The sequence below is a fragment of the Gracilinanus agilis genome, chromosome 1 (assembly GCF_016433145.1).
Source record: "Gracilinanus agilis isolate LMUSP501 chromosome 1, AgileGrace, whole genome shotgun sequence".
Classification (NCBI taxonomy): domain Eukaryota; kingdom Metazoa; phylum Chordata; class Mammalia; order Didelphimorphia; family Didelphidae; genus Gracilinanus; species Gracilinanus agilis.
In genome coordinates this window covers 14176154-14189648 of record NC_058130.1, presented here as the reverse complement: position 1 = coordinate 14189648, position 13495 = coordinate 14176154, and the positions used below count along the sequence as shown (strand labels likewise).

Sequence of the window (13495 nt, the reverse complement as noted above, 5' to 3'; positions counted from 1 at the left end):
GAGTGGGAGACTGGTAGTATTCCAGTCAATCTGTCCCTCTAGGACACAAAATAGGGAATCAGTAATTATCAACTGCAAGGATTGCCAATGGTAGTAGTCCTCAAGGGACTCAGTCTGTAGCTAAGAGCTGGATTGGGTGGGCTTTCCTCACCGTACTCAAGAACCTGAGAGCAGATAAGTGGTATGAGATGACTGAAGTTTCTATGGTAGAGGTATGCCATTTACAGAATGCAATGGGGATATGGAGAAGCCAGGAGAATTGGCGGAGTGTAGCAATCAGGTTGTCTACCCTGAGCTCCATATTGGGTCTGAGTGTAAAGGATGTAGAAGTAGATAAGCAGCCCAAAGAGTTTGATGAGGCTGGAGAGCAGGTTTAGAATGAAAGAGAGGGAGAGCAAAGAAAAGACTATAGGGTGGAACTTAACCTTTCAAAGTGATTTTTTTTAATAGGTCAAATACAATGACTTATAGTGGGTATTTAATCTGTTAATTGAGTTGCTGAATTAAATTGTTAAATATGGTCCCTCTACTTTACTTGGGCTGCTAATTTATATGTTAGCTGACAATTGCTCAAATCTCTGAGGTTGACTAAGTGCTTTTACTTCCATGATCTCAGTTGCGTCTCATGCCAACCCTCTGAAATAAGTCCTTATAGATGTTGCTAATCCCCATTTTCTAGATGAGGATGCCAAGCCTCAAAAGGCTGAAGGTAACTTTCCTATGGCCACACACACAAGCCAGTACACAGTGTCAGAAATAAGATTTGAACTCCTTGCCCAAAAGGACTTTTCACAGTAACACCATACAGCATGGCAAATCCTTCAGAGAATGCAAAGGAAAGCTTCAGGTTCAACCCAGGTTTTCAGCCATCACAGTTTCTAAACAAATGATACTGTGGGGCAGCTAGGAGGCTCAGTGGATAGAGAGCCATACCTGAAGACAAGAGGTCCTGCATTTCCTGCATTTAAATTTGGCCTCAGACACTACCTCACTGTGTGGCCCTGTGCAAGTCACTTAAGTCCCTATTGCCTCACCCTTACTGCTCTCCTGCCGTGGAATGGATACTAGTATTGATTCTAAGACAGAAGGTAAGGTTTGTTTGTTTTTCAAGAACTATAGCTTTCTTTGAACTGATGACTAGGATGCTCACAAAACTTCACTTGGAAAGAGGCCTTAGAGGCTCTCTTGGGGTTCTTCCCTTTCTCTTCCCCACCTGCACAAGTATCTCCTCTACAGATACATACCCATAAGGTTTCATCCATCTTTGCTGGAAGCTGCCAGCTACCTCTGTCCTGAGACAGCCCCTCCCACTTAGAATTAGCTCTAATTGTTGGAAAGTTTCTCCTTACATTGAATTTCTGTTGGCTTCTTTGCCGCTTCCACCCATCATCTCTAGTGTTGCCCTTGGTCATTCCTTCTGACCCTTGAAGATAGCTGCCCTGAGGCCACTGAATCTTCTCTTCACCTGTCTGATGTGCTGGTGTCCTCTTTGGAATCCTAGAAATATAGGCCTGGGAGCAATTTTGGACTGATTGTCCAAGTTCCTCCTGAACAAATTTCAGCAACTTCCCTGAGGTTCCACAACAAGATGCTGGCGCTGGAAATGAGAGCTTGGTTCAGAACCCTGCACAGTAGTGTACTGTTGCCTTCATAATTCATCCTTCTCTCTCAGGTGTAGCAATAAGCAATGAAAATGTGGATATTCTTTTATTTGGGAGATTTTTACCATCTCCTCCCCTGATAAGAAGCAGCATGTGGACATCCTTGAGACTGAAAATGAAGAGAAAAGAGGACAAATTGTGCTCCTAAGTGCTGCTGTGGAGCTTCAAGGAATCATAAGAGCTAATAGGCATGGAGCACTTCCAACCTGGTGGAACAGTTGGCAGTGAGGTTCTCCTTGTTACCCTCACATCAACCTGGGAAAATTGGTGCTATTTGGTTTTGTTTTAAACCCTTACCTTCCATCTTAGAATCAAAACTGTGTATTGGGTCCATGACAGGAAGAGCAGTGGAAGGCTGGGCAATGGGGGTTAAGTGACTTGCCCAGAATCACACAGCTAGGAATTATTCAAGGGCATATTTGAACCCAGGACCTCCTTCCTATCTCTAGGCCTGACTTTCAATCTATGGAGGCACTTCTCTTTTTTTAAAGATATTAAAGATGAAGAAATAAGTAGAAAACCTAGAAATTTATATTAATTACGCCATGCATACTTTATAAACTCATTTTCAGCATTAGGAATGTGGGGTGAAGCAAGGATCCAACATCTTGCTATATGGGTGCCCTCCCTAAAAACCTTCTTAAGGAATTCTGTTCTTTGCCTCATCACATCAGCATTCATTGTGTAAAAGCCAAATGGGAATTCATCTTGTACATCCAAAATAAGACCATTTCAGTAGCAAGTCTTGGATTTGACATGGTCAGCTGGATCCTGAGAAAAATTGCCTTTGCTTCCCCTTGTTTCCAAACTGCCTACAAACCAGACACTGACTTTTCCAGGTGTCTTATGTCATTAGAGACGAAGTAGAGAAATGTAACCGGAATGGAGTCAACGCTCTTCAGTTGGACCCAGCATTAAACCGACTCTTCACTGCTGGGCGAGACTCGATCATTAGAATATGGAGTGTAAGCCAGCACAAGGTAAGGCCCAGCCATATCCCCTCAAGACAGCTTCAGCTTCTCTGCTTTTCCACGGCTCCTAAATTTGTGTTGTGTGAGTGTTGACTGTTTGGGTTCCTTGGGTTCTAATTCCTGCAACAGGGCTACTGGGCCCCTTGGAAGTAATGGGGGGAGGGGTGACAGGATAAGAGTACAACTATTTGAAGAACTCTTCTCTGCTGTCCAGAGATTCATCTTATAGCCTGACTCATGTCATCAGAAGGTTTTAGAAGGTTCTTCCCTTTCCAGTATTATGTTCTAGTGATGATAAACCTTTTAGAGGGGCAGGTGATGTGAGAAATGTCCTTAGGTGAGAGGAAAGGGAGTAGCCTGTCCCTGTGTCCCTCTGGCTTTCTAGTAACAAACTCTGGCTAACTCTGTGCTGGGGTCATGGCATGCATGCCCACAGAGAGGGCTCTGAATGCCTCCCCTCTGGCACATGTGCCATAAGTTTGCCACCTCTAGGTTAGCATAAGTCAGCAGAGGATCAACTAGGTGGCTCAGTTGATAGAGCTCCAAGTCTGGAGTCAGGAGGAGGACCCTAGATCCAAATCTGGCTTCACATCCTTCATAGATAGCTGTGTGACTCTGAGCGAGTCACCTAATCCCTATGCTTAAGCCATCACTTTGCTCTTCTGCCTTGGAACCAATATTTTGTATCAATTTTAAGACAGAAGTTATATTTAAAGAAAAAAAGAAAGAAAATTGGAGAAGAGAGTTTCAAGATGGTAGAAAAGGGCAATTGGTGTCCCCATTTAAATTTTTTTTTTTTTACTTTCTGTTTTAGTAACATTGCTAAGACAGAGAAAGGCAAGCGCTAGCTAGGCAAATAGGGTTACTCACTGAGTCCTTATGCTATATTAGTTAACATTTAGATGGTTCCACAGAGTTTTTATATACATAAATATTGTCTATATTAATTACAAGGTTTGGATATTTCTTGTTGGAGGTGGGGACAGGGGTACTGCTTCTCCTACTCTCTTGACTGCCTCCACAGTGTGGGCCAATCAAATTCCTAATAAATAACTGCTGAATAGTTGGTGAAATCAGAAGGTGGGAAAAGTAAGCCTAATGGCAAACTTTGTATTGTAGCAGTAGAACTCTTTGGAATAAATGGCTATAGCCATTATCAAGTACCACATTTCTTTGGAAGGGGCTGTTCCATTTTTGGCTCTGAATTTCCAGCACCTAATAGAGTGCTTTGCTCACTGAATGTAACATAACATAATAATTAGGCAGTTATGTGTGTGTGAGTGTGCATGCATATAGGTATAATTGTGCATGTGTGCATATAGACCTCAAATACAAAAGAAAATTCTAAAAAGAAAATGCCCTGTGTAGAAGAGAGACCAATAAAAATGCCTACTAGGTTGCTGATACCCAAGGGAAGTTAAGTGATACTAAGAAAACACCTAATTGGTCTGATAAATTAAAATTCAAACCCAGCCCTCATGCTAAGTTAGTGTCTCAAGTGACTGAATGAATGAATGAGCATTTTCTTAAGCACTTGTTGTGTATGCCAAGCACTGTGCTAAGTGTTGGAAATACAATAAAAGTATGGAGATAGATAGCTTTTGGTCTTAAAGAGCTTCAAATGCTATATAAATAGTAGCTGTTGTTTTGCTACATAAATAGTAGCAGCTGTCACTGTCATTATTATTCATATTGGGGACAAAAAATGTATGGGAGAGTCAGCCCTACATTCAGCTTAGTGGCAGGGTCAATGATAAGGCCCAGTTGTCTGGGGACCATGTTCCCTGTTGCATGGAGCAAGGGTAAAGGGTCAGGAAGGAGAAACATTGGCATGAAGGTTGAGGGCAAGTATGTGGAATCATTGAAACACCTGCTCATTCTGTATTGTCTGGGGCCTAGATTTCAGGCTAGCTGGTGGTAGTAGGTGGGCTGGGGAAAGGAGGGAGGAGGAGGGTGGTACTGAAAAAACTGGCATATGTGATTATTGGGCCACTGTGAGTAATGGAAAACCTCTGAGAGAGTGAGGAAGAAGGGTACCACAAGACTAGAGAAAGGCAGATGTTATGATTTTCAAAGAAAAGGAAAGAAAATTGAGCCCAGAACTATAGACCAGAAAGCTTAACTTTGATTCCTGGCAAAAAAATTGTGAACGGGTTGTTGAAGAGATCACTGGTAAACATTGATAAAAGGAAGCAGAGGTCACCAAGAGCCAGTATTGTGTCATCTAGATTTGGTCCTGGTGTGACTTAAAGAGAGTTTACCCACAGTTTATTTAAGCATTTGAAAAAATGCTTTCATATGATTGATAGTATATGAAATGGTATATGATTGTGAAGGAAAACTATTGCGCTATAAGAAATGACAAGGGAGGATTCTTAACAGAAAAGCCTGGGAAGACTTACATGAACAGATGTCAAGTGAACAGAACCAAGAGAATGTTGTCCACAGTAACAGCAATATTGTGAAATGGTCAACTCTGAAAGACTTAAGCTATTCCGATCAAGACAATGATTCAAGACAGAGCCAAATGGCCCATGATGAAAAAAGCTCTCCATCCTCAGAGAAAGAATGGAATGAACTCTTGAGAACAGATTAAAGTAGATTTTTTTCACTTTATTTTTCTTTTTTTGTGTTTGCAACCTGGCTAATATGGAAATGTGTTCTGCATTATTTTTTACATATAATTGATACCGTATTGTTTCAGTGGATAGAGAGGGACTGAAGGAAGGGAGAGAATTTGGAACTCAAAAAACATTTTTTTATTAAACAAATGGAGCAGCTAGGTGACTCAGTGAACAGATACCTAGGCCTCCAGACAGGAGATCAGTTCCTGGGTTCAAATCTGGCCTCAACCTCTTCCTACCTGGGTGACACCCTGGGCAAATCACTTAACCCCAACTGCCTAGCCCTATGCAGCCTTTCTGTCTTAGAATTGATACTAAGTAGATAAGAATGTTTTGGTTTTTTAATTAAATAATGAAAAATTATTTTTAAAAAGAAAAATTAGTCGGATGGTTAAATTCGAAGTATAACTAGTCATTATGAAATGAAGTCTTAGTAAAGTCCATTTGCTTCCCCCACACTTCTTCTAGGAAAGGTTGAATATGTTGCAGACAGGATTCTTTAGATTGAATGGCTGCTGAGCTGCCTCTCAGATCCCCAGATCTTGCCAAATTCCATTGTCTGCCTGACTTTTTTATTTTAAAACCTCATATTAAAAGTACTGTCTTACTTAATGTTTCCTCTGAACATATTAATTTTTTGTTTGCATTTTCAGCAAGATCCCTACATAGCGTCTATGGAGCATCACACCGATTGGGTAAACGATATTGTACTTTGTTGTAATGGGAAAACATGTAAGTATTTATGGTAAAGGGAATCATAAAATATTAAATTAATTGTTATATCCTCATAAATATTATTAAGAATTATATTTTAAATGATTAAGATTCAGTTTTGTCTTCATTTTTGCTTTGATTTCATCAAGATATTTCATTGCTTATTTGGGGCTTCGTTGTGGCAAATTTGTTATAAACCCAGCTGTATTTTTATAGACCAACCTCTGAAGTGTGGAATAATTTTGTTCCATGCAAATGCAAAAATTGTCAAAAAAAATCTTAGAATTGCAGAGTTTGAAAAGACCTTAAAGGTCACTTAAATCAACCCCTTTTCTGAAGTGCAAATTCCAAATGGACATCAGACTTCTGCTCAAATAACTCCCAGCATCAGGGGGTTCGCACTCTCATTGAGGCTCCCTGTTCCATGTTTGGACAGCTCTGATTCTTTGGAAATTCTTTACAATGTTGAGCCATATTGAAACATCTCCCTGTGGTTTCCCTACACAGCTTCTCAGTTTTCCCTGAGGGGCAGCCATTCAGAATGAGTAATCCCTCTGTTCTATTATAGCCATTGGGACACTTGAAGACAGCTGCTGCTTTACCCTCAATCCTGTTGTCTTCTCGCCTACAGTTCATCATCCCATTTCTTTGAAATGAACTTAATAGTGACTTGATTTGAGACCCTTCCGCTTCCTGGTCCTCTTCCTGGATCTGGTCAATAATCCCTCCTAGAATGTAGCTCACAGAATTTAACTTCTTACTTTCTCTGTGTCCTGTTGAGCATTGAGTACCATGAAAGCATCACGTCCCCTGTTCTAAAAATTCTATTTCTGTTCATGAAACCCGAGTGCCTTTCCGGCTGACATGTCACACTGTTGTTGATGACAGTGACCTTGCAGGTTAAAAAAAAAAACAAAAAAACCTCTTGGTCTTTTCCCCATGAACTGTGGTTGCTGCTGCAGGTCCTGCCTGCATCCTGCAAGCATGCAGTCCATTTTTTAGGTATAACTAATACTGCTAAATTCATCTTCTGGGATTCTAAGCTTTCCTTTGATTTTGCTAGTGTTAATGGACATTGTAAAATATTATGTTATTCTTACTATGTTATTAAAGATCCAAATAATTAAGTTTCATGTGAGCCATGCTAACATATTTTGTCATGTTGGCCTCTTTTAGTAATATCTGCTTCTTCTGATACAACAGTCAAAGTGTGGAATGCACATAAGGGATTCTGCATGTCAACATTAAGGACACACAAGGTAAAGCTACTCCAGAGAACCCTTATCCTGGCTTTGATCTAGGTTGTAAGAGAAAGCCATCCTCAGGGCAGCTAGGTGGCTTAGTGGTTAGTGAGCCAGGCCCAGAGACAGGGAGAATCCTAGGTTCAAGCTGGTCTCAGACACTTCATAGCTTTGTTGCCCTGGGCAAGTCACTTAACCCTAATTACCTAGCCCTTATTTCTCCTTTCTTAGAATTGATGGCAAGACAGTTTTTAAAAAAAGGAGAAAAAGAAGCCGCTAGATAGGATGTTGGCTCATTTTCTTTATTTGTTGCCCATTGGTTTCTTTGGCTTTTCTGTTCTGCTGCAGGATTATGTGAAGGCTTTAGCCTATGCCAAGGACAAGGAGCTGGTCGCCTCTGCTGGGCTGGACAGGCAGATCTTCCTCTGGGACGTGAACACTCTCACAGCACTGACTGCCTCAAACAACACTGTCACAAGTAAGTAATCTAGTGAGGAAAGTCTGTTTCTATCTGTAGAAGTTTCTTGTAGCTCTTTTTACTATGAGTGCTATTCTTGACTCTAACTGGCCTGGGAGGGTAGAAGTCAGGACTCTAATGCCTCTTTGACACTCTGTCAATGTTCCACTGGTAGGAAGTACTAAATGAATGATTGTTGATGGGTGATAATAGTGTATCAAGAAAATGTGACATAGACCATTCTGGGGATTAGAAAGGATTATTGCATGTGGGTAAGTACCATTAGGTAAATGGCAAGTTGAAAAATCCTTGAGGGATCAAGAGGAAAGGTCTGTACAAATCCAGTAGCAAGTCACAACATCCTGTCAAAGCTAAGAAGCTTTATCACTTATGGTAGGTTGCCCTCATCATCTTTCTAAAGTATTCATCAAGCACTGATTAATCACAGGTCCTTCTTATATAGCTCTAGCAGCAGTCCCTACACGTGTAAGGAGCTTAATAGCCATTTAGGTCTTTCTGATGTGATCCCTGATACATGAGGCCTTTGAGTTTTGTGAATATGTTTGCTTTCTGTGGGGCTACTTCGTTGTGTGCTGAGGAGGCCAAGGGAAATGATGATATGAGGCCATGTTCCCAAGCTGTGTGTCGAGTCACTGTCACAGTACATATACTGGGGCACCGCAGGACATTTAAAATTTTTGACCTAAATACTTAGTTTGTGGTATTTCTTTTGGCCTAAGGGCTGGGTGAAAAAATTACTCAGACACAAAGACCATTTTAAATGGGGAAAGTTTGCGAACCTCTGGTGTAAAATAAAACTAGGTATTTTTAGCCATAAGATTAACTTGAAGGATTAAATGTAATCAGTATCTCCAAGTAGAGTTGATTGTTGTGGGAAACTTTTACAGAAATTCTTTCCTGATGCCTCAATGCACCTTGGAGGTAACCCAGTGTTCCTAAAAGGGACCAAAGCACAGTGCAGGCTTTGAGGATTTCTCTTAAACTGAAAGGTCTCTGAGTACAGACTTGGGGAAAGACTGTCTTGTCTTTCTAGCCTAATTAGCAAAGGAAAGACTCATTCCCAGGGCTGACCAATGAATGCTCTAAATTCTTGGGTTGTATAACTCATAAAACAAAGGGTGCATAATGGCTATTACAGTGACAGAAAATGGGCAGCAGGTACTTAGAATGACCTTCAAATAGTGGAGACTGCCTAGAAGATCACACCTTCCTCTTCCCTAGTCTTGCACAACAGTCCATATGACTCACAATACCAGTGAAGAGAGTGAGGTCCAACAATGGCTCTGCCTTGTTGCTCCTTTGGTTTTAGTGTCTTCAACTCCTGGTTTGAATCAGGTCCTTCCTTTGGCCCTCTCTGCCTCCACTCTCTGCTGCTGCTGCATCTGCTTTTTATGACAGCTCTAAATGCCTCTTCTGCTTTCTCAAGATATTCTTTGAGGAGGGGGCAGGTGTTATTTTTTAAAATGATAAAGGCTGATATAATGAGGGAAATTAGTATTTTAATCAAAGCCATGTTGATAGAGATAAATCGACCACGCACCTGGCTAAGATCTATTCAAAATGCCCACCAGTAACCTATCTTCTTCCATCTTGCCTGTCTTGTATGCCAGCGAGCCCGCTCAGGTAGCAAAAAGAGGAAGTTCAAAGCCACTTCCCAATATTTAAAGCCGTCCCTCACCTTGAAGACGTCATCTAAAACAGGAAACCCATTGGACCACGGGAAATGTAGTTCCAAGGTCCCCCACATGTCCACAGGAAGTTTGTCAAACACTATATCTTGAGGCTCAATACTTCCAAATAGAACCCCAGTAATTCTAAATAACACACAGGTGGGTAGCTCAGTGGATTGAGAGCCAGGCCTAGAGACACAGGAGGTTCTAGGTTCAAATCTGACCTCAAACACTTCCCAGCTGTGTGACCCTGGGCAAGTCACTTGACCCCCCATTGCCCACCCTTACCACTCTTCTGCCTTGGAACCAATACACAGTATTGACTCCAAGATGGAAGGTAAGGGTTTTAAAAAGAAAAAAGAAGAAAAAAAAGATATTCTTTGAGACTAAGCTCCTACAGGCCCAGAAAGAGTCTTACTAGTCAGTGCATTGCCATCCCATGGCCAGGCACCCAAAGGGCCTCATTAGACAACTGAACCCCCCCCTCCCCCCCAGGCCCTCTGAATTCATCTTTGTCAGCTTTCCCTCTCATCCCATTTGGGCGTAAATTTGGAAGAACTATTAGAGAATGAAGCTGTCATCAAGAGGCCACCCCAGGGCTTAGGACTAGGGACTGTGGAGTATTATGGGGTTTCTGGATTTGTCTCAGGCAGTTTAGATGCTCAAGCCTGATGATGCCAGCCTATTCCCTCCAAAGGGGAGTGACGAGAAGGGGAAATAACATTTTGAGTGTTTGAGTCTTCCTCATAAGTTTGCTCCATTAAGATTTACTACAGAATCCCAGGTTAGCTTGAGGCCTTTCATACCTTTCATACTTCTTACACCTGCCTCCCTATCACGTACTCATTCATCTGGTGACTCCAGCCTCCTGACTGCTCCATGAACAAGACCCTCTATCTCTTGGCTCCAGGCATTGTCTCCAGCTCTTCCCTAGGCTCTCTTGCCTCTGTTCTAACTGCTTCCCTCCCCAGCTTCCTTTAAGTCCTAAATTCATCTTCTACAGTCATCTCTTTCCATCCCTCTTAGCTTTTAATTTTAGTGCTTTCCTGTTCATTACTTCTTGCTGTCCTCTATAAAGCTTGTTTGTATATATTTGCTTGTTGTCTCCCCTAGTGTACTGTGAGTTCCTAAAGGGCAGAGACCGACTTTTGCCTCTTTTATTAATATTTCATGTATCTCCAGCATTTAGCCCAGACCCTAGACTTGCCTGGACTTGACTAGACCACATCAGAGCATCAATTCTCTTAATCCTGAGCTGGTCACAATCTGTTTTGGTCCTGGTTGCTCCATTCTCAGCACTCTTGTCCTCCCTGCTTGTGCACAACAGTGCTCCTCATTGCTACCTGATTCTGGTAGGCAGCCCCCCATGATTGTTTCTGTACACTTTCTCATTAAGCCCCTGATGCCCATTCTCCATCGTAGAGCTTTACTCCCTCCCATGCTTCCTCTTTGCCTCCATCTGTCTCTGTCAGCAGAAATCCTATTCAGGGACTCCCTGCCTGCTTGAGGCTTCCCTTTCATTCCTCTAACTGAAAACATTGTCTCCTCCACATTTAGTGCACATGTCTTATTAAAGTTCCCCAGGGCAGAGACCGCATCTTTCTTTGTATGCCCATGACCTGGCACAGGAAGCTTCTCTTTTCTTTCCTCCAGCCTTTGGGCAAAGTCTTCTTTTGCCAGTGTAAACTAATCTTTGAAAAATCTTTGAAAGCTGCTACGGCCCCAAAATTATTCATCTCCTTGCATCTAGCCTCTTAGTAGTCTGGTCCTGAACCAGCTGGTATGAATCAGCCATCAGAGCCTTCCAGTTTCCTAGAACGGTATAGACCAGTGATGGGCAAACTTTTTAAAGAGGGGGCCAAAGGAAAGGAAATGCTCCTCTGTCAGTCTGTTTCTAAGGCAACTCTTTCAAAGTTTCATTGTATTGTATCCTACTCGTTGTGTTCGTCAGATTAGGAATAATGTCACGGGGCTGGATAGAACATTTCAGGGGTCCCGCAGTTTGCCCACCACTGTATAGACAGCTTTGTTTCACTAATTAATATATAGGATAAAATGTTCAGGGGGCAGGGCAAGTTTGGGGATCAGTTCAAAAGCATCCTTCCTCTCTGTAGTACTTAGAGCTCTATTTTGTCCAAGAAAGTGGAGAAGTCCTTGGCTGTGTACTCCCTTTTTTCCTCTCACTTATTCTCTGATTCTTTTCTTGAACTCAGTGCCTGGTGCTGGGAGGGTGGGAAGGGACTCCAGATGCCTTTCTCACAAAAGTCCACCAGTGTTAGAGGAGACAGACAGCTCCAGCAGAACATTCCCAATGAGGCAGGACTATACACTCCAGACATGCCCAGGGCAAATAAATTTTTGATCAAGTGAATTTTTTTCACCTGGCTAGGTCTGATTTTTTTTTATGACATTTTTCTAACTAAGTAATTTGTAGTGAAACCAGTAAAAAGTCCTTTTTATTAAAATGAATCTTTCCTTAAAGCTTTTTCATTCTCTCTAGAAGCCAGTTATGAAGATGACATTGTAATTGGTTTCTAAATTAAACTGCCCTTTACAGTTACAGTTTTGGCTAGCTCCTGGTGACTGGTAACATTTAGTTCTTTTTTCCCCTTCCTCCCCCTGTCCCCCAATAGCTTCTTCTCTAAGTGGGAACAAAGATTCCATTTATAGTCTTGCAATGAATCAGCTGGGAACAATCATTGTATCCGGGTCCACTGAGAAGGTAAGTGGGGCTCGAAATTTTATAATCTGTGGCAAGAGAGGGGGAGGAGTGATGAAGGGACCAAGAAGATAGCTTGGCCGACTGCAGTTACGTATTAGGGCTGGGAGGAGGAGTGGGTATTAAGTGAGTAGTCATGAAAAGCTTTCATAATATGGTTGTAGTTTTGGCTTTTTATGTCTTAAACTGTGTGATTTAAATTTATATCTTTATTTGCTGTTTACATTTCACAGGTTTTGAGGGTTTGGGATCCAAGAACTTGTGCAAAGCTCATGAAACTTAAAGGGCACACAGACAATGTGAAAGCCTTGCTGTTGAACAGAGATGGGACCCAGGTATCCAATTTAATTTGTTAATACTAATACTATTTGAGGGCAGCTAAGTGGCACAGTAGATAGAGTGCTGGCCCTACAGTCAGGAAAACTCATCTCCCCGAGTTTAAACCTGATGACCTTGGGCAAGTCATTTAACCTTGGCCACAGTTTCCTCATCTGCAAAATGGGCTGGAGAAGGAAATGGCAAACCACTTGTAGTATCTTTGCCAAGAAAATATTAAATGATGTTACAAAGTGTTGGACATGACTGAAAAATGCCTGAACAATAACAATAAATACTGTTATTAATATTAACTTTTTTTTAATCACTAAAATATCTTTAAAGCTGTCTTCCAAGATGTGTCCCCAGAGACATCTCATTGCAAATTTTTCTCCTGATAATGCTATAGTGTAGGTTGATTTTTTTTTTTTTTTAACAAAGTGAATGATGTATAGTCAATTCTGGATTATTTTGAAAACTTCATCCATATTCACATACCAACTCCTCACGGTTTACTTTTTTCATTTGATTTGTTCATCATTTTAAAAATGAAAGCAAAGCTGGGCATTTCTTTGAGAACCTAGACAGATAGGTATTTGCAGTGTCTCATCTAATCTGTGTTATTCTGAATCTGGCGTTAGAGCTGGCGACAAAGACCTTAAAGATCCCCCTCGTTTTCTGAAGTTTGAGGAGGGGTAGCTGTTGACCCACCCGCTCCCCTTTTAAACATACTCTTTGTCGTATGTGTTGTTTCCACACAGTGCCTGTCTGGTAGTTCTGATGGAACGATTCGCCTCTGGTCCCTGGGCCAGCAGAGATGCATAGCAACATATCGAGTCCACGATGAGGGCGTGTGGGCCTTACAGGTTAATGAAGCCTTTACTCACGTGTATTCTGGAGGAAGGGACCGAAAGATTTATTGTACAGATTTGAGAAACCCTGATATACGGGTCTTGATTTGTGAAGAAAAAGCCCCTGTTCTCAAGGTATGGACCCATTTTGTGAAAATAAGAAAAGTGCAAGTTGGTAGTTAAATAAAATGTCCCAGTGAGATAATTGGGTGCTGGAGGGAAAGATTTCATTGTGAAGAAGGAACTGTCTT

At 41.6% G+C, this 13495-nt stretch overlaps 1 protein-coding gene across 4 annotated transcripts in view; it reads left to right on the top strand.

Annotated features, from left to right (window-relative positions):
* Positions 1–2555: 2555 nt before the first annotated feature.
* The window catches only part of WDR48 (WD repeat domain 48), a 33737-nt gene continuing 22797 nt past the window's right edge, over positions 2556–13495 (top strand). The window contains exons 1-7 of one of the 4 annotated variants that reach the window (XM_044657286.1): positions 2556–2641; positions 5910–5988; positions 7174–7229; positions 7560–7689; positions 11993–12081; positions 12312–12413; positions 13155–13379. In XM_044657286.1, coding sequence (XP_044513221.1) covers positions 5931–5988; positions 7174–7229; positions 7560–7689; positions 11993–12081; positions 12312–12413; positions 13155–13379 — 660 coding nt within the window. In that variant the 5' untranslated portion in view covers positions 2556–2641; positions 5910–5930. Of the gene's footprint in view, positions 2642–5909; positions 5989–7146; positions 7230–7559; positions 7690–11992; positions 12082–12311; positions 12414–13154; positions 13380–13495 lie in introns of all 4 variants that reach the window. The other 3 variants (XM_044657208.1, XM_044657060.1, XM_044657136.1) reach the window with 3 other exon arrangements.